The sequence below is a fragment of the Pseudovirgaria hyperparasitica genome (genome assembly GCF_010093815.1).
Source record: "Pseudovirgaria hyperparasitica strain CBS 121739 unplaced genomic scaffold EJ05scaffold_2, whole genome shotgun sequence".
NCBI classification, from domain to species: domain Eukaryota; kingdom Fungi; phylum Ascomycota; class Dothideomycetes; order Acrospermales; family Acrospermaceae; genus Pseudovirgaria; species Pseudovirgaria hyperparasitica.
Genome location: NW_022985550.1, coordinates 157,270 through 179,740, shown reverse-complemented (window position 1 = coordinate 179,740; position 22,471 = coordinate 157,270). Strand labels below are relative to the sequence as shown.

At 46.9% G+C, this 22,471-nt stretch overlaps 8 protein-coding genes across 8 annotated transcripts; 5 read left to right on the top strand and 3 right to left on the bottom strand.

Moving 5' to 3' along the window:
• Window positions 1-242: 242 nt before the first annotated feature.
• Window positions 243-2,408, bottom strand: EJ05DRAFT_534946 (TIM44 subunit of mitochondria import inner membrane translocase). Its single transcript, XM_033749218.1, has 2 exons — window positions 1,345-2,408; window positions 243-1,295 (listed from the first exon to the last, which is right to left on the bottom strand). The coding sequence occupies exons 1-2, from the start codon at window positions 2,319-2,321 to the stop codon at window positions 620-622; spliced, it is 1,653 nt and encodes a 550-aa protein (XP_033604000.1). The 5' UTR covers window positions 2,322-2,408; the 3' UTR covers window positions 243-619.
• A 119-nt stretch (window positions 2,409-2,527) lies between these two features.
• Window positions 2,528-3,537, top strand: EJ05DRAFT_472530 (translational machinery component). The gene has a single exon (XM_033743202.1). The coding sequence runs from the start codon at window positions 2,605-2,607 to the stop codon at window positions 3,346-3,348; it is 744 nt and encodes a 247-aa protein (XP_033603999.1). The 5' UTR covers window positions 2,528-2,604; the 3' UTR covers window positions 3,349-3,537.
• Window positions 3,289-4,613, bottom strand: EJ05DRAFT_460396 (DUF862-domain-containing protein). Its single transcript, XM_033742612.1, has 3 exons — window positions 4,328-4,613; window positions 4,148-4,278; window positions 3,289-4,095 (listed from the first exon to the last, which is right to left on the bottom strand). Exons 1-3 carry the CDS (start codon window positions 4,451-4,453, stop codon window positions 3,612-3,614), a joined length of 741 nt encoding a protein of 246 aa, XP_033603998.1. The 5' UTR covers window positions 4,454-4,613; the 3' UTR covers window positions 3,289-3,611.
• A 308-nt stretch (window positions 4,614-4,921) lies between these two features.
• On the top strand, window positions 4,922-6,588 carry EJ05DRAFT_448015 (uncharacterized protein). Its single transcript, XM_033742292.1, has 4 exons — window positions 4,922-5,051; window positions 5,107-5,178; window positions 5,229-5,714; window positions 5,920-6,588. Exons 1-4 carry the CDS (start codon window positions 4,977-4,979, stop codon window positions 6,469-6,471), a joined length of 1,185 nt encoding a protein of 394 aa, XP_033603997.1. The 5' UTR covers window positions 4,922-4,976; the 3' UTR covers window positions 6,472-6,588.
• Window positions 6,589-6,796: 208 nt separating this feature from the next.
• Window positions 6,797-7,879, top strand: EJ05DRAFT_472528 (uncharacterized protein). Its single transcript, XM_033743201.1, has 3 exons — window positions 6,797-6,879; window positions 6,932-7,204; window positions 7,249-7,879. The coding sequence occupies exons 2-3, from the start codon at window positions 6,982-6,984 to the stop codon at window positions 7,554-7,556; spliced, it is 531 nt and encodes a 176-aa protein (XP_033603996.1). The 5' UTR covers window positions 6,797-6,879; window positions 6,932-6,981; the 3' UTR covers window positions 7,557-7,879.
• Window positions 7,880-10,615: 2,736 nt separating this feature from the next.
• On the top strand, window positions 10,616-11,746 carry EJ05DRAFT_496453 (uncharacterized protein; the record flags this gene model as incomplete). Its single annotated transcript, XM_033746396.1, has 2 exons — window positions 10,616-11,016; window positions 11,068-11,746. 2 exons carry the CDS (start codon window positions 10,616-10,618, stop codon window positions 11,744-11,746), a joined length of 1,080 nt encoding a protein of 359 aa, XP_033603995.1.
• A 1,488-nt stretch (window positions 11,747-13,234) lies between these two features.
• On the bottom strand, window positions 13,235-15,014 carry EJ05DRAFT_176047 (uncharacterized protein). Its single transcript, XM_033739551.1, has 5 exons — window positions 14,550-15,014; window positions 14,369-14,473; window positions 13,925-14,316; window positions 13,811-13,875; window positions 13,235-13,756 (listed from the first exon to the last, which is right to left on the bottom strand). Exons 1-5 carry the CDS (start codon window positions 14,694-14,696, stop codon window positions 13,293-13,295), a joined length of 1,173 nt encoding a protein of 390 aa, XP_033603994.1. The 5' UTR covers window positions 14,697-15,014; the 3' UTR covers window positions 13,235-13,292.
• A 1,735-nt stretch (window positions 15,015-16,749) lies between these two features.
• EJ05DRAFT_472525 (WD40 repeat-like protein) lies at window positions 16,750-22,468 on the top strand. Its single transcript, XM_033743200.1, has 3 exons — window positions 16,750-17,982; window positions 18,033-19,985; window positions 20,037-22,468. Exons 1-3 carry the CDS (start codon window positions 17,158-17,160, stop codon window positions 22,209-22,211), a joined length of 4,953 nt encoding a protein of 1,650 aa, XP_033603993.1. The 5' UTR covers window positions 16,750-17,157; the 3' UTR covers window positions 22,212-22,468.
• The last annotated feature ends 3 nt before the right edge of the window (window positions 22,469-22,471 follow it).

Here is a 22,471-nt window from a genome sequence, read left to right as displayed (position 1 = left end):
TGTATTAATTGACGCTATGAGAGACGTTGTGCCCTCCCGACTGTAAACCACTGGTAGCTTATCCCGAATAGACGTCGATGATCTATAAATTTTGCATAATCTCGGAGGAAACGACATCGAGCTATCTCCATATTGGCTGTCTACGGACTGGCCACGAAGTATACAAAAATGTATACTGTGTAGATACAACCACGGAATGATAGAGCTTGTTATCGAGCCTTCACTCTAGATATAAGCAAAGTGATGGATCAATGATTCAATGACTGGCTTATATTAAATCCTGCGTAGAAGCTCTTCATCACCCCAGCCCCTGCAGCGTTGGTCTTTTGGTGGTATATGTACAGACATGAGTGGGGAACGTAATGATACCCTCTGAGCAAGAAGGTAGGATACAAGAAGATACTAAGAAGCCTTACTACTCCCATGTACAACACAATTATCGAGCGGGCGGCATATGAGTACAAGAAAACGCTGTGAAATGCCTTGCTTTTGAGAAAGACGCCAAGTATTTATGCACATCGAACGGCCCACACACAAGACAAACCGCGCCGGGCCAGACCATTTAGGCCTGTGGTAGCTCCTCAGTGGTAGTAGTACAATTTGAAGTTGACGTAGGAGTTCATAGATAGTCCCGTGCACTTTTATGCAGCTCAATCATTCGCCATCCTCTCGTCTCCGGGTTACTAACCTCGTCAGGTAACCGCGTCATGCCGATAACATATGTGACTTGTTGGACACGGTCGTCTTGTCCAGCCGCCAAGTCTCCGGATTTCGCATTCTTGTAAACGTGCACTTCCTGAGTCCGGCAGGTGACGATAAATACAGGAACGTCGCCTGGGTCGACCATCCGTGATGACAGTACATCTACGTTCCTTATATCCAGAATTCGGCCGTCAGACTTGAGTCCTGCAGTGGTATACTGCTGCATGAGTGCAGCATACACCTGATACTGGGCTGCAGAGAGCCATAGCTTTAGAGTCTCGATATCACCTTTGACATATGCATCCAGAACCTCTGGCAATATGTACTCTCGCATTTCTGTGAGGAAAGGCTCCATTTTGAAGTTCGGATCCATCTCGCGAAACTTCTTGATAACCTGAGCAGTTTCGTTCTCGGCGAAAAATCCAGCGATGCGATCAGAAATTCCTCGCGCAGTTGCAACAAATGGGTTTTCTGATTCATTGTAGGCCGACTTCATAGAGAAAAAGCCTTGCATAACACGACTGGAGTCTTTAAACTCGCTCCATTTCGCATTCCATTTAGCATCTTTGTGGAGCGTCACATTTGTGCCTGCTCTGCAACATCTGTTAGAAAGATTCAAGCACATGAGAATGGTGCACTTACTCAGCGTCTTCTTCCATCTTCTCCAACCGGCGTCCGCCAGTCCTTTGGAGCTCGTTGAGTTCCCGTAGCTCTCGTCTTTTTCTACGCTCTTCTTTCTCCGTCCATCCACCATAGCGCGACGAGCTTCCATCGTCTAACGTATTCTTGACGCTTTTGAAAGCCTCTGTTTCCCGAACAGGTCGCGTGGCCTTTTCAATTCCCCGTCCAGCAGCATTCACTCCCTGTCTAACACCTTTGATAACTGTTGTATCCCACGTCCAAGCAGCACCGTGTCCCAGCACCTTGCCTGTCTTGCTGAACGCCGCTGAAGTCGCTGTAGAAGCTGCGTCTTTACTCTGTGTGTATGCAGTCCGCGCTTTCTGGACATTAGGATTCGCAGTAAAGTCGTCCATACCGGACTGTAAAGCTTTGGTGGACTCGTTCCACTCTTTAGACGCCTTGAATTCAGATCGCAGCGTCTCAGTGAACACTTGCCATGGCGTCTTATCACCATGAGGCGGAGGTGGTGGAGGCTCTTCTTTCTTCTTCTCCTTATCATCAGATTTTTCTTCCTCTTTTCTGGCTTCTTCTTTCCCTGTCTCTCCTTCAGCCTTGAAGTCCCCTCCTGGTGACTTGGGAATAGCAGTATCCTTGGCCGTGTTGTCTGCCTTGGCGGTGCGATCTCCTTCACTAGGCGAGTTCTTCGGTAAGTCAGTTTGTCCCTGGGCGTCCCGAGAAGACCGGGAATATAATCTGAAATTTGGTAACAATGTGGACTGGATTGAGAGAGGACAGGAAAGAGCGAGTGGCTTGAGAAATCTAAGGCTAGATGAGGGGGTTTTGGTCGTTAACCCTCTAAGTCGGTCGGTAGGTCGAATTGGTATAGCAGTCACGGAATATCTCCTGTGAATAATGGCATTGCGAAGAAAGGAGGACGGAGCTCGAGACGCGCCACTTGCGAGGTGAGGCGGCGCAAGGCCCATGGAGAAGTTTCGCATGCTCCTTTCGAAAATTAATGATGATAGTAGTGGTCTACCTACAGCTGATATGTAAACTTGGTGCAACAGCCACAGTGTATGTGAGGGTATACGTACGAGTGATGGTGTTTGCGTTTGTCGATCTAAAAATTGGTCTTTGGTGATCCGTGCGCCCGAAAGACTAGAACGAATAACATAGTCCGCGCAAATACGTCTTATTGTCTTTACCTGGAAATATTCTTGACCTCACTTGGTGCTTACGGCATACTCTACGCTTCGGTATTCATTCATCGTCTACAGCGCAATGAGCGCCCTCCGGACTCCAATAACGCGAACTATCCTCTCCTCGATCTCTTCATGTCGCACGAGGCCACTTCTACCACTCCAATCATTCTCTACGACGGCAACCGGTTCAATCGAGGGCAGAGGCAGAGATAATAAATTCGATGATCTTATTAGTGAACAGTCTCGCAAAGACCCTCCGCGGAAAGGAGGAGTAGATCTAGTGGACAATTATCTGTCGGAGGGAGCTCGTCAAGACACCTTGGCTAAACAGCTTCGTGAAAATGAAACTATTCGCAACACAGATCCTGAAGGTCACCAGAAAAGACAAAATGAATTACTGGGCATGTTAAGAGGGATGGACGTTACCCAGAGCCTGGTTGGCGAGCAGCCTGCTCACTGTCTGCACATCTATAGCCATAAACACAACACGCACATTACTTTGACGGATCCGAAGCACGAAGCGATCATCAATGTGAGCACCGGCAACTTGGGATTTAGGAAGTCTGGTCGGAAAACGTTCGACGCAGGATACCAGCTGGCTGCGTTCGTATTGAACAAGATTGCAGGGAATAATTCGCTCCGTGAGAATATGAAACAAGTCCATCTATCCTTCAGAGGATTTGGTCAAGGTCGAGAGGGAGCCACGAAGGCGATAGTGGGAACAGAAGGTATGGTTATAAGGAATAAGGTCAGGAAAGTGACTGATGTCACACCTATTGCCCATGGAGGTCCAAGAGGTTCAAAGCCAAGGAGGCTGGGCTGAGTCCTTTACGAGCATCTTTCGGTGCGCCATGCCATTGTCGACGTATGCTACTGACGCGTGTACTTTACATTATCACGAGCTCGAAAGCTCATGTACATAACATAGAAGCCACTCGAGGGCGTTTTAATGAAGGTGTTTGCAGCTCCCTAATACTGAAGGAGCCGCGGCCAGTCAACATAGATTACAAAGCGGATTGACCGACTTCAAAATAACTCCATACGCCTCGAATCTTCCCATCGCTCAATGTTTAATATCTACGAACCTCATCTCCGAGGAGCCCGCTCGGCCGGTGGCATGGGTCGTCCACTCGTGTCGAGTCCCTCATTTCTGCTTTCCATACGATCTATGCTCCCACGATGTCGAGAGATATCATCGTAAGCATGATGTTCTACATCTGCCCTGTGTCTCCGAAGCATAGCCGCGCTTTCGTCGTCTTCCTCGTCTAGCAGCTCGCCTTCTGCAGTCTCGTGATCAGGCGGCGCGATCCACTCTTTAGGCACCACGCATGGTAATGCTACACCAATGCTTGCCGCTCTATTGAGCCATGAGGGCGCAGGTCGAGACGTAAGAGCCTGGCAAAGATATGACGTGAAGTGGTTACAATTGTTTGTGAGGAGGTTGTAAGAAGTACCCTGAAATTTTTGGGACGCTTCCTGGATGATGATATCGAGCTCGTTATCGGCGAGGAATGAGAATCCTTGAAGAAGCTCACAGCGGAATGTGCCGCCTGGGGGCTCTGACTTCGGTCTTTCCAGTGCGTATCAGTGTGTGCGTTTATACAGAACCCAAACAGTCGTACCGAGTCCAATAAACTCCTGTCAAGCCTTGTTTGTCATGACCTCCGTACGCGTACTCCCTGCCATTGATGACAACGCCAGAATGGAGTAGGGAGCCACCTATTGTCCATAAGAAGGAGGAGAGTCTACCTGGCTACAACGTTTTAGCATTTACTTGTAGAACACGCTGCAAGATCACTGACGGGTAGCAGGTCGTATACGTTTATCTTGACTTCTGTTCGCTGTGCTGATCGTGTTGGACGATGTGTCGAGGTCCTCTTGGGAGTTTTCGTTATGCCAGATGAAGGTAGCGAGCTGGATGAGGACATGCTAGCGAGTATGTATTGACTTGAGATTGCAAGTATGCACCTATGGCGTCGCTGATCGAATATTTCTCCTTATGGTGTAGAAGAACAATAGTGTAGACACGCGACAAACACCATCCCGAGCAATGGAAGGCCAATCTTCCTTGACGTAATGTGCTTCCTTGTAGAAGGCAACAAGGGACCTTCAGCCTCACTTGTTGTGGCGCGCTGCAACCCGATGAGAGGCCGAGGGAGGGTCACTGCTCCTTAAATGAAAATCCATCTTACACACAGCACACCAGATGAAAAACTGCAGCTGTGTCAACAGCTGCAGACCACAACCTGACATTGCGCTCGAGTTATTCCTCGAGCCCCAGTCGCCACGACGGCTTCAATTGTTTCTAATCCTATCTTCTTTTCTCAGATACCCAGCTTTTTTCATATAGCAGCAAGGTCTGCATCTACTCCTCAGCTTCCTTATTTGAGGACTCATATTTGTACCTTCTCCATCACCCCGCTTATCATCCGATTCTATACCAAAAGGAAAATGCCCCCAAAGAAACGCCAAGCCGAGGATAAGGTTCTTCTCGGACGACCTGGCAACAACCTAAAGACTGGTCTAGTATGTAGGAGGCACTGCAGTCTGTGTTGTAGTAACGAAACTGACACCTACCCAGGTGGGTCTTGCCAATGTTGGTAAATCGACGCTCTTTCAAGCCATCACAAAATGTTCTCTTGGTAATCCCAACGTTCGTCAGACTCTTCCTAACGTCCTGACCATTGAGCTAATTGCGCAAAGAACTACCCTTATGCCACCATTGATCCAGAAGAGTCCCGTGTCATAGTACCAGATGACAGATACGATTGGCTGTGCGACAAATATAACCCCAAGTCCAGGGTTCCTGCCCACCTTACCATTTATGATATTGCTGGTCTCGTCAAGGGTGCATCCACCGGAGAAGGTCTTGGTAATGCATTCTTGTCTCACATACGCGCTGTAGATGCTATCTTTCAGGTCGTTCGTTGCTTCGACGATAAAAGTATCATACACGTACAAGGCGACGTTGAACCTGTTCGTGATCTGGACATTATCGCTGATGAGCTACGAATCAAAGACATCGAGTTCTCTGAGAAGGCACTTGAGAATCTCAAGAAGCAGACACGGCGCGGCGGCCAAAGTCTGGAGATGAAGAAACTTAAAGAGGAGGAAGCTACCGTTGAAAAGATCCTTGCTTGGTTGAAAGATGGCAAGGATGTGCGGAAGGGCGACTGGACTCCGAAAGAGGTACTTGATCTTTGGTTCTTCATGCCCCAAATCTCCTTTCAACTGATGACAAAGAGCATTTGCTCTATAATCCCAGCTCTTTGAATGCCTCATTATATACAACGCAAAGAGGTTATTATGAAAAGATGTCCCTGTCTGAACGAAGCACTGCAAACGTTGTTCAAGTCAGCATGCGCTGCCGGACGATTGTTAATTGGTACTCTAGGTTGAGGTCATCAATCCTCTCTTCCTCCTATCCGCGAAACCTGTCGTCTACCTACTGAACATGAGCGAGAAGGACTATCTTCGCAAAAAAAATAAGTATCTCAAGGAAATTCAAAAATGGACAGTGGATCATGCCGCCGGCGACCCGATCTTGCCCATCTCTGTTGAACTAGAAAAACGTCTTAGCAAGTTTGAGACCGAAGCTGAAGTAACCGCGGAGCTCGAGAGAATTGGCGCAACGCCAGCGTTACCCAAGGTCATCACGACTATGAGGAAGGCATTGCACCTAGGAAGCTTCTTCACCACTGGTGCAGATGAAGTACGACAATGGACCATTAGGAACGGTACGAAGGCACCCCAAGCTGCTGGCGTGATTCATGGCGACTTTGAAAAGACATTCATTCAGGCTATAGTATATAACTATAGTGTTTTGAAAGAAGAAGGGGATGAAGCTACAGTCAAGGCGAAGGGCAAGATCTTGACCAAGGGCAAGGACTACGTTGTTCAGGACGGAGATATCTTGCTCATAAAGGCCGGAGCAGCTAAGAAATAAGTGCCAAATAGATTTGTTGCGCCTGTGATTATGCTATATACAGCTCTGCCACTGGCATCTTTACGTGTTCATCAAGACCATTCAATATCCAATGTAATATCATTAAATCTACTCACTAATAATGCTAAAACGTGATACTTGAAAAGCCGACTTGGTGAGCACCGGGAATGCACGACTTGGATAAACGCGTTCGTTTTGCGGTGTAGTTTTCGAGCTCAGGTCTGCTCCGCTAGCTTACTGATGAAAACACTACTGCCTCAGGCATGAAATGACGCACATGCACTGTAACTTAGGAAGTTGTAACCTCATTGTTTGCTTTTGTTCCCATAGAACCTCGATTCTACATAACTGACATCATCACCTCTTCAACTCGCGCCAGAAAACCGCAGTCCAGAATCTGCAATGGATGTAAGGAAATAAACTCGCCCCTCTCGAGATATGCCTCTAACAACCTGGCAAGGTCTACTACGGTTTGGCAGCGTCTTGTAGCCTCACTTGACCTTTACTGACATGGCAGCCTATACCTATGGCACGACAGCATGGAATATAATCCAGGCCATCCCGCTCATGGCGTCGCCTACCATCATTCTGACCATCCTCTCGCCTGAGGTCCGAGAGGCAACCGTACTCGAAACATACTTTTCGCGATCTCTTGGCTTCACTCTCCTAGCCCTAGGTATCCTCAATTTAGTTCTTACTGGATCGATACCGCTAAGCTCTAGGCTACAAATCGGTTGGTGATGTGTATGTTTTGGCTGTTCATAGCTAATATTGTAGGCAATGGTGTAACAACTGATCCATCAGACCCGAAGGCGCCGTTCGCGATACCTACTCTGAGCATAACTTTAGTTTACCACGCCGTTGCGGGCTTCTATACTTATGCAATGTGGACTGAAGAGGGATCTTTTGCGTTTGGGCTCTCCACAGGCGTCAGCACCATACTGGCGGCCGTTGGTCTATGGTGTCTTTTGTTTGCAAGTAGTGATGGCAGGATCAGCCGCAAGACTGGCGCCGACAAGCGTACAAGTGGTTTTCCATTCAAGAACACCGAGGCCGCGAAGAAGAATATTGGTAAGAAGCGCTGAATTCTTCTCGAGGCTATCCGGAAGACTGCAAAGCTGGGGGTCTGGCCATGTAGGTTAACCAGATAAGCCGTGTAAGATATTGCATTACGAAGCAATAACAATATATGTCAGACAATCCGCTGAATCAAGCAATATGTGGTCGGTTGAGGGAACATACCGGTCATGTCAGCGAGTAAGTTTGTTTACTAGAGATTGACCGATTGTTTTCGATGAAAATCCTCCTGAGTAACTCTAGTCGGAGCGATGTTCAAACAATCCATCTAGTTTTTCGTGATATGCTAATATCTGCAAGCCTCAATTTTCTACTACATTTTCTACTATAGGAATCAATATGATAACGTAATCGCGATCCTTTTAGAGCTTTAAACTTAGAACTCTTCTGGTCCAATGAGGCCACGTAATAAAATATCAGCCGAAGCAAGCCGTAAACGTGCAGCGCCCAAGCGATCCGTATATCCATAGTTACATTCACCGGCTGCCAAGCTTTCCTATGTGATTATAGACATACGCATATGTACAGAATCTCGGTTGTTATGCAGCACGAGAGTCCACATGCAACTGAATCATTCTTCATAATTGTTCAGATGTCAAACCCATTGCCGCTGCTGCGAAGGATACGCCCAACATGGAGTAGTGCCACTTGGCTACGAGCGAGGACCATACTCTTTATGGGACGGTTACATATGCTGGGAATCGAGATTGAGCTCTTCGATGACTATGAATCGATGCTGGTTAGTATGATGGCAATAACACTCATACTGCTTTCCATGCTTGCGTCTTGTGAATCCTAAGTCCTGGAAGTCTGACTGAGAGCGATCTTAATTGACAGAGTCTAAGCCACTGGTCCGCAATCTCTGCCCTAAATCATATCTTCAAGGCATTGTTCTTAAGCGTCACACAACTTCACTTCGAGAATATCAAGGACCATATCTACCTCGTGTAACTCTATAGCTAATACACATCGATTGTATCCACCTCTGGCGTACAGAATAGCGGAAAGTTTTGATATGATACAGTAGTAACAGGAGTTGTATAGGGAGGCCAAAGAGGTGTATCCATAGCAGAGAAAAATGAGCATTACTCCAATCAATCCGATTCAGCCAACATAAGGTAGTCTCCAACCACAACATTGCGATTTCGTACGGTCCATGGTTTGGGCATAGCTTGATCAGTAAGAGAAGATCAAGTGGTTCCGATAGCGTTGTAGCTGACAGGTACTCCACCATTGACAAGACTCGTGAGCACTTTGAAATGTCTAAGAGTGCCATTTTGCGCCCAAAAACGCCAAACGGTGGATAATCCAGACTGTGCCTACGTATGGGATCGACCATTACTTTGTTTTGTCTCGGAAACGGTTCCCTCGCAGCGAGACTATGTAGTATTCTGGAGCTATAGTATACGTCAGTATCCCGGATCAAGAGGTTTCTTTTCGCAACAATAGCGTGACAATACTTGGTATGTATATTCGTGCTCACCAAAGCTATGAAGAATGAGGATGTGGCTGCTGCACCATCTATATGTGCCCAAAGCGGGAAATCATGTATTGTCTTGATGTCATGTAGAACAGTGCCACTGACACAAGTGACTAGCAGAACAAAGGAAAGTGTGAATCTCCAATGCAAAACCTCAAAGGCAGTCTTGATGTACACCCTTCGATGCAAACTCTAACCCTGGTTGTAGACGCTTGGGCGAACGCAATATACCATAAGTTAGCAAGACAATGAATTGAGGATACCACAACCTCATATTTGCATGTGACAAATATCACAGTAGGCACGACTCTTGGCCCAAAGTAATGATACTGCCTCATCCCAATACGAAACATCAAGGCCGTGAGATGAATTTTAAGTGCCTTGTAGACGACTTACTGAAACTATACGACCATCTCAGGTGGCTCGTTGTTGATGCCGCTTAGCAGCGCTGTATAACCACACGAAGATAGGAAGATTGGCTAGACATGGCGGTTCCTAGGACGTTGAATGAAGATTAAATTGGTGCTGGAACCTGTAACTTGTGCGTGCAAGGCTTCATCAGAGATCCTATTTGGCTGGGAGAGAGCCGTAGGAGCCTCGTCAGCAGCCACGTGGTTCTTCTTTGGTTCCTTAACAGCGATTCATATTGTTACCCAAAACTCCATCTCGATTGCGCGAAAAACGGCGGAAAATCACCAAAAGTGGTTGTTGGACTCCATGGACTTGAGCCAATACACTCTGGGCTAGCTGGACCATATTGGGACAGAGATATCGAACGATCAACCACTCTTCGCACAATCCTGTAAATGGATCTACACTGTACAAAGCGAACGACACTATTTCTTGGTAACAAGTTCTATTTATAGCTTTTTCCCTACATGGTCGATTAGGCTCGCCAAGCTATTTCCGAATCGAGTATCAAAGTGCGAAACAAGTACCACGTTAGGAAGACTAAGACTTCCCAAGTAACATAATCCACAACAAATCGGACAGATTCTTTCATAAACTAATTCGATGCAGTCATCAGCACTGTGGTCTACTAGCTTGGTAATTTCGCATGATGGAGGGCGGTCTCATGGTAACCGCCCTCCAACTAGGATCATTCCACACCAGGATGTCAGCGGTATCAGAAGGAATGGTCCTCGCTCTATTCTTCATGCACGTCTACAGCGGCCCGATAGTCAAAGCTGCGATCTCTCCTCTGTCCGTGATGACCACTTTCTCGTTCCATGACTTTCAAGTGTATATACCAATCGCGATGCAGTACTACCTCGGAATCAAGACAGCACAGCGAAACCCAAGCTGCCGTATCGATGCCCGGTGTGTCAGCCGATAAGCTTCAAGATTACGATCTCGGACTCTGTTTCCTGAAAAGTCAGAAGACGTGGCAATCTCTTATTCCACGATCCCTGGCGCGTGCAAGTTCTATGTACAATCTAGGATCCATTCTGATGTTTTTCGTATTATATACGGATCCCCTTTACGCGTCCTGTATATCTCTCAATATCACGGTATCTTCTCCAGCCCAGTAGTATCTATGTGCTCCAAGTCATCCAGAGTCCAAGTGTAATTCAGGCTCTACGAAATATGTTCCAAACACAAGGGATCTACCCACAAACAGTGCGTCAGGACTCCTTCTCCACATCTGACTCACATGCTGTGGCTAAGCTCTCTACCATTTCGCACCAACTCGATCGCTTCACAAATCTTCCACGCGACCTGATCGACTCGGCCAAGATCTCAGGCAAAGTTGTCTTCGACCCAGCCAAACACTTAAACTATGAAGCTCCCAAGAAAATACACCTTCTCGCTGATCTCGGCAAAAGCAATGTGGGAATCTCGCCTAATGCTTTCTCTGAGCCTTTTCCATTGTTTAACGAAGAGGCGATTCGGCAAATGAGAGCAGAAGTGTTCGACGAGGAGGTGCTTGATAAATTTCATTGTCAGACTGGGAGTAAGACTGGACAGGTCAGAGGGCAGTGTCCAAAGTAAGACCCTTTGGCCACTTCACACGTATATGAACGAACTGATAGCAACAGCCACGCACCATTCACCCATGCGGCTTGGACCCACCCCACCGTCATCTCCCTCATATCCACTATCGCAGGGATCGATCTTGTCCCAGCGCTTGACTACGACATTGGCCATACAAACATTGTCGTGCGCGCCGACGGCTCCGAGAACGACTGCACCCCACCAGGTCAACAAATAACGCCGGGAAAGTACTGCGAGAGTGCGTTTGGATGGCACAAGGATTGCTACCCGTTCGTATGTGTACTAATGCTCTCTCCATGCACTGGCATGTCTGGGGGCGAGACGTACATCCGTGCCGCGGATGGAGACATTATGAAGGCGCGAGGCCCCGAGTTGGGGAGCGCAGTAGTTATGCAGGGCAGATATGTGGAGCATCAAGCTACGGCGGCGAAGGGTGGGCAGGAGAGAATTAGTATGGTGACAAGTTTCAGACCGCGAGATCCCCACGTCAAAGATGAGAGCGTGATGACGAATGTAAGGAATATCAGTGATAGAAAGGTGCTATTTGGGCAATTTGCGAGCTATAGAGTCGAAATCTTGCGGGATAGAGCTTGCGAAGAGGTTATCCGGGCAAGAGGTGAAAGTGAAAAGGAGGGTTCTTACCGGGTTGAGGGGGCAAGAGAGTGGTTGAGGACACAAAAAGAATTTATTGAGTGGACCCTGAGGGAATTAATCAATGATTGATAGAATCGAAGAGATAAGTATATTATTATGTGTTCGAGCAGCCAGACATAATACTAAGATACATGCGTTGTGAGACAATGCTTGTATGTCTTCATAGCGCTATCTTAAGGCTCCCCTACCAGCGATCGGAACTACACCAACACTCACCCCGGGCCTGCAACACTGTCTGTTTTCACTACGCACTATGTGTCACACGTACTTTTATCTGTTTTATCCTTCTTGAAGTTACATCCTCAAACAGCACCGTGGAATCGCTTCTACTGCTCGGCTTCTGCCCTGCCTTTAATCTGGAAAAATCTTCCCTCGAATGCCACAGTAGCTATGAGACTAAAAATCATTATTATCGCTGACTTAGGAGACTTGAAAGTTGCTTTGAAGCTATCGGAGCCGGCGATGAAGCAATAGCCATTGGGGAGCACCCTATTGGATGCAGATAGTCCATGGTTCGATGCCGATGGCACTCTTGCCGGGCCGCGGGTAGGCAATAATCTTTCCGGCTCTACATTGAAGTAACGGTGGTACGGAATATAGAAGACGTGGCGGCGACGAAGGTGGAAGATGACTTTCCAAAAAGTAGTTGTTAGGCTCTGAGGGGTGGACTCGGAATTTCATGTAAGTAGATTAAGGAGGTCGTTATACCTTGCAAAGGGACATACTATCAATGTGCTTGAAGCGTAGATAATCGTGGTTAAGTTGCCAGTCCTTACAAGTTCCCTCCATTATACATTTATCCATGAAGCATTTTCGATCCATATCCGGACGTCTACTAAACTCTGTAGCTTCATTTATTAGCGCTTATTTTTCTGAGATTTAGGTAGTATTGTCATGAATTTAAAGCCAGTAGCAATAAACCACAAGTTGTCAATTGGATTCGAAACAAGAATTTAACAACTAGAAGCTTGAGGGATTATGGGCGTATTGCATGACTTTGTAACCTATATCTTCAGCCTTTTTGCCTCGGAGATAGGGTAGTAAGGAGGTATTGCAGGGTAAGCACACCTGCAGATCGTGGAACGAGGGTAATGAGCCCAAGGAATCGTTGTACTTGCTCCCGTCAAGTTATATCGAATTATGTGAAGTTTTTGATAAGAGTCTGTGACTAATAGAGCTATTTGAGGGGAGTGAGTTTCGTCATCCACCTACAAGCTGTGATGTGTAATTTTGTTCTGGGTAAAGTAATCATAGCCTGTTCCCTTGGTGCAGACTGATATCGGGCACAGGACATCCTAATCATGTATGGTCATCAGTGCCCCTTGAGTCCGGAATGTGCTATACGTTGATGTATATAGTGCTTATAATTATGATCATACTCATGCCGACTAGGCAAGCGTGAGGAACGACGGAAGTTTACGTGGCTCCTAGCTAGTCTACCAAATTACGAGTCATAATGATCAACGGACATGTGGTAGCCATTAGACACTTGTAATCTCTGCATGTCTGAATTTTCACAACCCTCAATGTACAATCATATTTCATTGAATGATACAAGTTAACCAATATATATATTTATAACATACAGAAGAGGTAAGACGATCATGCGCCCAGCTCATATACGTGTTACCTTCGGGGTCCCCGGCGCGCAAATAGTCGTCGGACTTCCCACCAATGTCGCGGAGTCCATTAATTCGATATCTGTTTGTACCGTAATGCGCCCAATCCCGGCCCTCTCCTTTTTACTTACCGCCACCGTCTGGCTGTCTGACCACTGACTTTCCACATCTCCCATCATCATCTTCGTCCGGCCTCGCGGCTCATGCTCAGCCCAGATACCAATAGTAGTTGTTTGATCGCAAGTCTGCGTCTGCTGTGAGAATGATAGAGCGCGTCGACATTTGGTGGTCGGATCGGTGTTGCAGGCGGGTGAGTCTAGGTCTTTACTATTGACAGATTTGAGGGCCGAGAAGCGGGAGCTGAGCTGCTTGACAAGTGGCCGGAGTGTGGCTAAACTGGACGCAAGGATTGCAAGGCCGGGTTCGATGGTGGACCAGATGGCGATGTCTACAGTCGACCCTAGGTAGTGTTAAATTTATCGCGCAGAGAAGGTATGCAAGAATCAATGCTCACATAGAAAGTCAGGCTCCAGGAGCTGGTTCATGTAGGCCATGCGGACGAGAGCGGCACAACTCGCACTGATTTTATGTCAGTAGCGTATGTGGTGTTTGTGTTTGCTGGGCTTACATTGCAGCCATGCCGAGGATAGGCACCAGGATAAATTTCGTCTTGCGGTCGATATCAACATTCCAAATGAGAAATATTGGCAGTATACCATATATCATGTCGCCTAAGGCGCATACAGTCCCATAAAGATAGCCAAGTGAAGTGAAGACATGTAAAGAAATACAGGAACCTTTACCACCTGGGATGACGGAAGTCCAGTAATAAGAGACAGGGTAACATTGAAAGATGACAACAAAGAAAAAAACGGTCCCAGCAACGATGGAATGAATGATAGTGAACCAGATAATACTAATATGAGATTTCTGGACAGCGATTCGAAGGAGGAAAAGACCAATAGCGATCTTAGCGAAGATCATAGACATGCAATAGCCAAGATAGCAAAGCCACCATACCTACGATTGCTTAGTACCAATGCAGTTGACTCGGACGTAGGCCAACGCGTACCTTGCAAGCTGTGACGGCATTTTCTGGTGTAAGATCCCACATGTGTCGGCCAGTGCCATAGTAGACGCCCGAAAGGACCAGTGATGTGAACCAGAGGTGGAAGAACTGTGGTCGCCTGTTAGTCCTGGCACACGAATAAGAGAAGCACAGGCCATTCCAGCGGTGTGCTTCCATCGCATACCTCAGCGGCGACCATGAAGTAATCATCCAGTCCAAATGCCTTTACAATCCGTAGCCGAGTATAACATCGTAATATCACTGCGATGAAAGCCGCAATGCAGAATACAGTTGCCACTATGGCCAATGTGATCCCTTTGTTTTCTACCATTCTGTCAATGCATCACCTGTGGCACCAGCCTCCCTCTGGTCCTTCGAGGAAGGGTCGTTACGTGATGGAATCGAGAAAAGGGACTGGTTGGTGGCAGGGTTCAAAACGCTGAATTCATTTATGGTAGTGACAGGAGAAAATAAAGAATATCCTATCCATGAAACATGGCAATTCTTGAGTTATATGTAGCGAGCGCCGGTAGGGGTTGGAACTGCACGTCCCCTTACCAAACATTGGTGAGGTAGCCCAGCTGGTCGAACATGGGTCTGAAGTTAAAGCAATGACATCTGTAGTGTACCACCCAATGATATAAAAGCAAATCAGCGTAGTAGAAATTTCTAGCCCCTGAGAGGAAGACAAGAGCGTCCCAGTGACCTCAGAGGGGTGATAGACAAGGCTTTATCAAATAGTCGTCGATCTAGCGATATGGATATCAAGATTGCAGTAGTAGAACACTAGAATCTTATTAGTACATTTGAATGACCTTGATTGAGCGGCAAGCTTGTCTCTCTCCAAGTACCCTAAGCAGATTTAGATTTGGGGCGGACGAAATGGTATCCTAAAAGTCCTCTAAGGACTAGAATATCTTTGTTGGTACACAAGATATAATATTTAACCATACAGTCAGTGAAATCTTTACTTGGAAGAGAGGGTGGCAAGAATCAGTTGTGGCAAATATAGTCGAGTGTGCTGATTATAGCAATCTGCACAGACCACAAAGTGGCAGAGGAGTAAGAACTAGCAGTTAGCGGATACCCATCCTATGTAGAACTTTCATCCACCGCTGATGTCCGCACTCAAGCCGAGATCTGGAGACCGTGCCCGGAACTATCTGAAACTCATCAGTCAGAGTCAAAACTATTTGTGAGAAAATATGGACACCATACTCATTAACATCTCTACGTTCCTGAATGAAGACATACTAGACACCGAAAATTGGGGGTTAGTGAACAAAGCAATGAAACAAGACTGGACGCATTGCAAAACGACTTGTAGCAGAATGCTTGAAAGGAACCTATCGTCTCAGATTTTTGAATCTAAAATCTGAGAACAGAATTTCAAAACTTGGTTAATGTATTCCATTTAGCCAGTCACGGGATCATGCACGAACAGCATGTGCCGCTGAGGACTGTTCAACATTGGGTAGAGGATGTGCCTCTTCTTTGATCCATATCCCCTATGGTTCGTACGGACATTTTCCATCCATTACCAAGCTGTCAAGAGACACCAGTGTGTAGCAGCGAACAACTCTCCCGTGTTGACAAGGAGTGTGGTCCGTGAAGATTTTAGATCTGCCACCAGAGCACAATTTCAACTAGCGTCGCACTTCACCCCACTGTCGGAAGTCCAAGATCTGACGACCTTCATGGAGTTCAAGGTGATCATGAACGCTCAGCATTGTCAGCACGAGATAGGGTTCGTATCACAACATCCATCCAAGAACGACGTTCATGGATCCAGCAGAGGATGTAGAGCAAACTCATCGACTCTGGCCCTAGAACATACAATGGCGCACTAGGCAGTAGTACTCGTGACTAAGCGTACATGTATCAATCAACTTCTACATCTACAGAGACCGCCACACCACAAATAATCGCCGAGCTGTCTAACCTATGATTTTATGAATGACGTAGTCGTATTTCGAGGCACGCTTCACGTGTCAGAGCCCGCGATCTCTTAATGGCGTATTATGGTCTGACACGTAGTAAACAGTTGCAACGAATGGTCCCTTGTATATACCGACATAGCAAGTGAAATTGCATGATGCCAATTCTGAATCATGCGTGCGGAGAGCCACAAGGATTACTCGAGCAGAAATAATTCATTCATATATTACTCTTCGCGAATCGCTGTTAATCTGCAACTATCGTGTGCCTAAATAAATTCTTATTTCCAGATTTTAACGTATACGAAGACAAACCTTCAAGGCTGTGTAGCCAATTGACATGGTCTTGCCATTGCAAGCAAGGAATCGGCCCGCATGTATGGAGCACAGACCATGATCTGACTTTCTCAGTTCTGACTTAACAGACGTTCTCCCATCACGGGCACGCCTGAATGTACTCCTGAAGTCACGTACATTTCATCGTGCATTGCTTTTGCGACGCGCTTCTTCTTGGGGTCAGACAGACAGTCCTTGAAGGCTGAAATAGTACAGCCTCGCGTACTGCGCCGCAAGCATGTTTAAGTCGCAGCCATGCCCGCCAATCAACCATCTTCGAGAGGAGAAAGACCCATGCTATCTCATCTTGGCTGCAGAAAATGGAGCCGCCGACGACTTATCAGGCTTCGTACCTAGCCGCCCGTGCCAGATCGCCCCAATATGTGACATTGCGCTCATGGCGTCAATGAGGGCCTTGCTAATAGCTTTGTGCGATAGAGAGAATTCAGTTTTGACTTCACTCTGGAGACTTTCAGAGGCTTTTATACCTCTTCAACGGCCTCTGGCATGTGAATTAGGATGAAGAAATCGTTCCAGAAGTTTTTGAGAAGGCATGAGAAGCCACAAGCCAAGGCAATAAAGGACCAGCCGCCGGCCAACCACGCTCAGCCTGCACTACATACCACAACAAGTCAAATTGTGCCTCCCACGGGCCAAAAATTGCATGAAGACGCTGTCAATGTTGAAACCATCGGCGAAAGTCCTGCACTCAATTCTTCTGGACGAGAGAAAGCCGCAAACGAACAGCACAACGCCCAGGATAACGAAAGCCCCGATCTGATGAAGTCAAAAGCACGACAGAAGACAGCCAACGTTCAGCAGAAGATTTCAGACAAGGAAGAATCTAATTCAACGAGATCGGTCGAACAGAGCAAGATCAACCATACTAACCAGCGATTCCTGGTGAATAGAGCCCATGAGTTGGTCAAGGTTACTCGAGATGCAAATAACACACACAATGATGGCCGCTTTCCTACAGACAAGTCCGCTAGGATTGCGCCGGCGGATCTGTGGGATGAGGCCTATGAGAAGGCGTCTGAAGCTGAGCCTGAGCTGACGAGCAGATACGAGACCATTCTTTCTGCCAAGATGATAGGCACAATTGATACGGAAGCTATCAAATCTTTCAAAAACCTCATTGTACGCGATCCTGACGAGCGTCGCAAGCAAATGAAGAGCATAGTCGAGCGAGGTTTGAAAAGGACGGACAAGGACACTAGAATTAAACACAAGCTTAATTCTGGCCTCCATGCTATTGAGGCTATCCAAGGTGCAGCTAAGAAATCTGTTCAGGCATCGACTGAAGCTGCCATTGCCTGGGCGTGCGTCTGCATTGCAATCGAAGTCAGTTTGACTTTGCAACTATCTGGATAACATTGCTTACGATAAGACAGGTCATCAAAAACCCTATCGGCGAGGCACTGAAAAATCGACAAGGGCTAGAGTACGTCATACTGAGAGCCAAATGGTACGAAAGCCTTGCCATCAGTCTCTTTGGCGCGGAGGACTCTATCCTCAACGGATCGAATCTTCAAATTCAAGTCAGACAGCATGTTGTGGACCTCTATTCAAAATTTCTATTGTATCAAATGAAGAGCGTTATCAGTTACTACCGTCGACGCGTAAAGGCGATAGTCAACGACTTCCTCCTATTTGATGATTGGGCTGGTCAGATCCATGACATTGAACAAGCTGAAACACTTGTTAAGAATGATGTCAATATATATTATTCGATACAAGTGCAGGATACATTGACTGCACTTATGAAAGGAGCTGATGACGCCGTGTCAGCCGTTCGAAATCAGACAAGAGAGTATCAGAAAGACAGACAGACTGACAAAGATCAGGCCTGCATACGAGATTTGTGCGCAGGATCGCCCTTATTGGATAAGGAGCGTATAGAGTCAATGAAAGGAGGTTTAGTGAGCGAATGTTACGAGTGGATCTTTGATAACTCCGAATACCAACGATGGCTGAATGATGATGGCATTCAATCGTTATGGCTCAGTGGTAATCCTGGACAAGGCAAGACTATGCTCCTCTGCGGCATGATTGACCGTCTTCGGGTCTTGCCCTACCGCGACTACGTTTTGGCGTATTTCTTTTGCCAGGCATCGGATACAAACGCGAATAACGCCACTGCTGTCCTAAGAGGGATTATCTATCTCTTGATTGACGAGGAGCCTTCTCTTCTCAAACATGTGAGACAGCAATACGAAAAGACGGGGAAATCTCTCTTTGAGGGTAACAATGCCTGGTATGCTTTGACCGGTATCTTCAAGTCCATACTGCAAGACGTAAAGTCTCGCAAAATATATATACTGGTCGATGCTCTCGACGAATGTCGGACCGATCGAGATAGACTCCTGAACCTCATCTCGCAGACAATGACTGAAAGTCGTAATCTTAACTGGCTTGTTGCTAGTCGACCTTGGTCCGAAATCGAAGTTCTGGTTCAACAGATACCGAAATTGGCACATCTGCGGCTCGCACCTAACTCCGAGCACATGTCATCAGCCGTCGATTTCTACATAAACTACAAGGTGGAAGAATTGCGTACATTGCACAAGTATAGAGAAGACCTTGTATCTCAGATTCGGGAGCATTTGACTTCAAATGCACATGGGACTTTCCTTTGGGTGGCTTTGGTCTGCCAGAGTCTTGTCAATATGGGCCCCTGGGGTGCCATTCGGAAGATCAAGGAAGTTCCAGCCACCTTGACAGAAACTTACGATTATATGATGGAGTGCATTGAACAAGGCGATTCTATTTATGTTGAAGCTTGCAAGTCTGTCTTATCCGTTGCGACGTTTGTTCGGCGGCCAGTCACACTTCTGGAGATGGGCACGCTTGCTGAAGGCCTGGACGAAGCCGCAAATGACCGAGTGGCTCTTCTCGATATCATTGGAAGATGTGGTTCGTTCCTTTCGATACAGAATGAGACGCTGTATTTCGTACATCAGACGGCGAAGGATTACATTCTTGGTCGAGCAGCTGGCACTGAGATGGGCGAGCACGCCAAGATATACTCGAAATCACTTGAAGTTATGAAGAAAGTCCTCAAGCGTAACCTATATGGAATCGACGGAGAGGGTCTTCTTTTAGAGGAAATTGAAGTTCCGGCTCAGAACCCTCTTAGTCCGATTGCATATTCATGTCTCCACTGGGCAGACCACCTTGCCGCATTATTGGAAAAAGAACCTGCCTCTGTTACACATTTTACGAATGGAAGTGCTTTGGATGTATTCCTAAGGACAATCTATCTGTTTTGGATCGAAGCACTCGTTTTACTGAAGAATCTAATGCAAGGGATCCGATGCATGGCGATCGTGGTTCGCACAGCTGAGGTCTTTCGTCCTTTCACTTTACTACGAAGATTATGTGCTGACCTAGTATAGACGTTCAAAGGACAGGATGGGCTCGTCAACCTCGCAAAAGATGCTCTCAGATTTATTCGATACCATGCAGTGAGCTTAGAGAATGCTCCACTACAGATATACTCCTCAGGACTCTTATTAAGTCCGTCTGAAAGCAAAGTACGCAAGCTCTACCAACAAGAGGAACCAGAATGGGTTATTACGAAACCACACCTTGGTTTCAATTGGAGCCCATACCTACAAACACTTATCAGACATAAGGCTGGCATAACAGCTATAGCTTTCTCATCCGATGGTCGAAGACTAATCTCAGCTACACATAATGGTACCATCGTGCTATGGGATACATCAAATGGCGAGCCGTTGTTTACCTTCAGCAAGGACATGTCGGCTCAGATACACCCTCATGACAGAGAGTGTTATTATCAACGAATTTTGTTTTTTGGAGATCACAAACTGGTCACAGCGTCGTCCGTATGGAAGAAACACGATCCACCACGCCGACACGAGATGTTTACATTATACCATGTATGGAACGTATCTGGACCCAACATTCGCTACTTGCGAACACTTGATCCGAAACAACACAATATAGAGGCAGAATGTACAGAGGCTTGTGCGCCTTCAGGGTCATCGCTAGCCTCTTTCTGCTATGGTGGTACGATCAAGGTGTGGAATACAGATACAGGAACTGTCCAAGCAATACTGGACGCAACGTTCATATCAGTTCTGAGTAGTGAAAAAGGCAGTAAAGATCGTAGAGACCACCTTCGACTTCGCTTTCGGGAGCAGAACGAGCTTGTGTTGCTCGGGGGGGCAGATTTTGGCATACGACTATGGTACATCAATACAGGATTATTACATGAGCCGACGAGACAGCACACAAGCCCACGAAGCCAAAGATGGTGGTTATCGGAAGACGCGGAACTGATTCTTGATTACGAGGAACACGAGAAAACAGCAAGTATGGTCTGCGGTACATTAGCGGTACGCTACTTGAGATCTGGAGAAGTACGCTCGCCGATTCAATCCTCTTCCTGCTGCAGAGCATTCTTCTCTGCCGATAGTACCGCCTTAATGATCATTGAGGACCGTCCATCCAGAATATGTATATATGATACTTCAACAGGGGTGTTGAGGTTCTCGATGACAGGTGAAGTGTACATGGCCGCAACATTCACCAGCGAAGGCAACATGGTCGCATATGGAACACATAACGGCATTGTGAAAATTTGGGATATGACGACGAGTCAAGAGAGCGATGAGTCGTTCCCAGAACATATCTACAGAATGCGCTTCATTGCTGAAGGCCGAATTCTCCTTATCGACGGAGGTAACATGATCGCGGTCTACGATCTGGGTGCAAGTATGATTCTCAGACGCTTTGATGATCTTCCAGGTTCATTCATGTTTGCTAGCTCTAAGTACTCGACACTGTTTGCCATTGGATTCACAGACAGTGACGAAATTGTGGTACGCGTTCAGGATTCCTTGAAGGACGACCAGTCGTGGGAGACTCGACAGCAGGCCTCCAGGCTGATGGATTTAGTGTTATCACCAAGCGGGGATTTCCTAGCAATGTTGTTAGTCGAAAAGGGCATGACCAGTCCCAAGATCATGTTATGGCACACTAGTGCTGATACAGCACTCAGCTCGACTCTTGAGCCACGCAGAGTTATAGATATAGAAGGTGGATCTTCTGCTATCGAGGACATGTCCATATCCCCCGATGGACGGTTTCTAGCACTGCACTATGACAGTCGGGTGATCATATGGTCGCTGCAGTCGAACCAAATGGTTAAACAAGAGTGGGATGTTGACGATAGAGGTTCCCTCAGAGCGCAAACCCGTTTTTCTTTCTTACAGGCAAATGACCTTGTCAGGACAGGTACCGGGGTATATAAGATTGAGAGCGCGACGGGACATCATTGCCTTAAATTGAGACCTGTATCGGCGAGTGAGAAAGAGGTAAGTTGTCACTCACGCTTTGGGTTAATGAAGCAGAATGACAGAGCCGGGGATTGGATAACGCATATGGGAAGACGAGTGCTGAGAATCCATCCAAACCTTCAATTGAATCGATCCACAATTGCAATCTACGAGTCGTGGCTAGCTTTCTACACCAGAAAAGGTGGGCTCAAAATCATGCAATTTGACATGAGCAAGCTCCCGAAAACAAGAGCAGCGTCTGCTTGAGTCATTACCGACTATGAGACGTGAGGAGCAGTGTTAGAGAAACGACAGGCAACGGGTTTTTGTGAGAATGCTTGAAAGTAGAAATCGATGAGGCGGATGTATGGTCAGTAGAATTCTGTGGAGTATTTGCATCAACACAATCCAGTTTACACACAAACAACTCCTACCAGCCAGCCAGACCACCCAGAACCTACGTCTCCAGTCCACCAAACCCCATCCTACCATCCATCCATCCATCCATCCCTCCCACCACCACCACA

Bases quoted from the DNA above. Each gene is read 5' to 3' on its own strand.
- EJ05DRAFT_534946 (XM_033749218.1), bottom strand. From the start codon at position 2,321: ATGCGAAACTTCTCCATGGGCCTTGCGCCGCCTCACCTCGCAAGTGGC. The intron at 1,296-1,344 runs GTAAGTGCACCA...CAGATGTTGCAG, and splicing joins AAGATGGAAGAAGACGCTGA to AGCAGGCACAAATGTGACGC.
- EJ05DRAFT_460396 (XM_033742612.1), bottom strand. From the start codon at position 4,453: ATGTCCTCATCCAGCTCGCTACCTTCATCTGGCATAACGAAAACTCCC. The intron at 4,279-4,327 runs GTCAGTGATCTT...AAAACGTTGTAG, and splicing joins ACGTATACGACCTGCTACCC to CCAGGTAGACTCTCCTCCTT. The intron at 4,096-4,147 runs GTACGACTGTTT...CGCACTGGAAAG, and splicing joins ACAGGAGTTTATTGGACTCG to ACCGAAGTCAGAGCCCCCAG.
- EJ05DRAFT_176047 (XM_033739551.1), bottom strand. From the start codon at position 14,696: ATGGTAGAAAACAAAGGGATCACATTGGCCATAGTGGCAACTGTATTC. The intron at 14,474-14,549 runs GTATGCGATGGA...AGGCGACCACAG, and splicing joins ACTTCATGGTCGCCGCTGAG to TTCTTCCACCTCTGGTTCAC. The intron at 13,876-13,924 runs GTAAGCCCAGCA...ACATAAAATCAG, and splicing joins ATCCTCGGCATGGCTGCAAT to TGCGAGTTGTGCCGCTCTCG.
- EJ05DRAFT_448015 (XM_033742292.1), top strand. From the start codon at position 4,977: ATGCCCCCAAAGAAACGCCAAGCCGAGGATAAGGTTCTTCTCGGACGA. The intron at 5,052-5,106 runs GTATGTAGGAGG...ACACCTACCCAG, and splicing joins ACAACCTAAAGACTGGTCTA to GTGGGTCTTGCCAATGTTGG. The intron at 5,179-5,228 runs GTTCGTCAGACT...AATTGCGCAAAG, and splicing joins GTTCTCTTGGTAATCCCAAC to AACTACCCTTATGCCACCAT.
- EJ05DRAFT_472530 (XM_033743202.1), top strand. From the start codon at position 2,605: ATGAGCGCCCTCCGGACTCCAATAACGCGAACTATCCTCTCCTCGATC.
- EJ05DRAFT_472525 (XM_033743200.1), top strand. From the start codon at position 17,158: ATGAAGAAATCGTTCCAGAAGTTTTTGAGAAGGCATGAGAAGCCACAA. The intron at 17,983-18,032 runs GTCAGTTTGACT...ACGATAAGACAG, and splicing joins GCGTCTGCATTGCAATCGAA to GTCATCAAAAACCCTATCGG. The intron at 19,986-20,036 runs GTCTTTCGTCCT...GACCTAGTATAG, and splicing joins TCGTGGTTCGCACAGCTGAG to ACGTTCAAAGGACAGGATGG.
- EJ05DRAFT_472528 (XM_033743201.1), top strand. From the start codon at position 6,982: ATGGCAGCCTATACCTATGGCACGACAGCATGGAATATAATCCAGGCC. The intron at 7,205-7,248 runs GTTGGTGATGTG...CTAATATTGTAG, and splicing joins AAGCTCTAGGCTACAAATCG to GCAATGGTGTAACAACTGAT.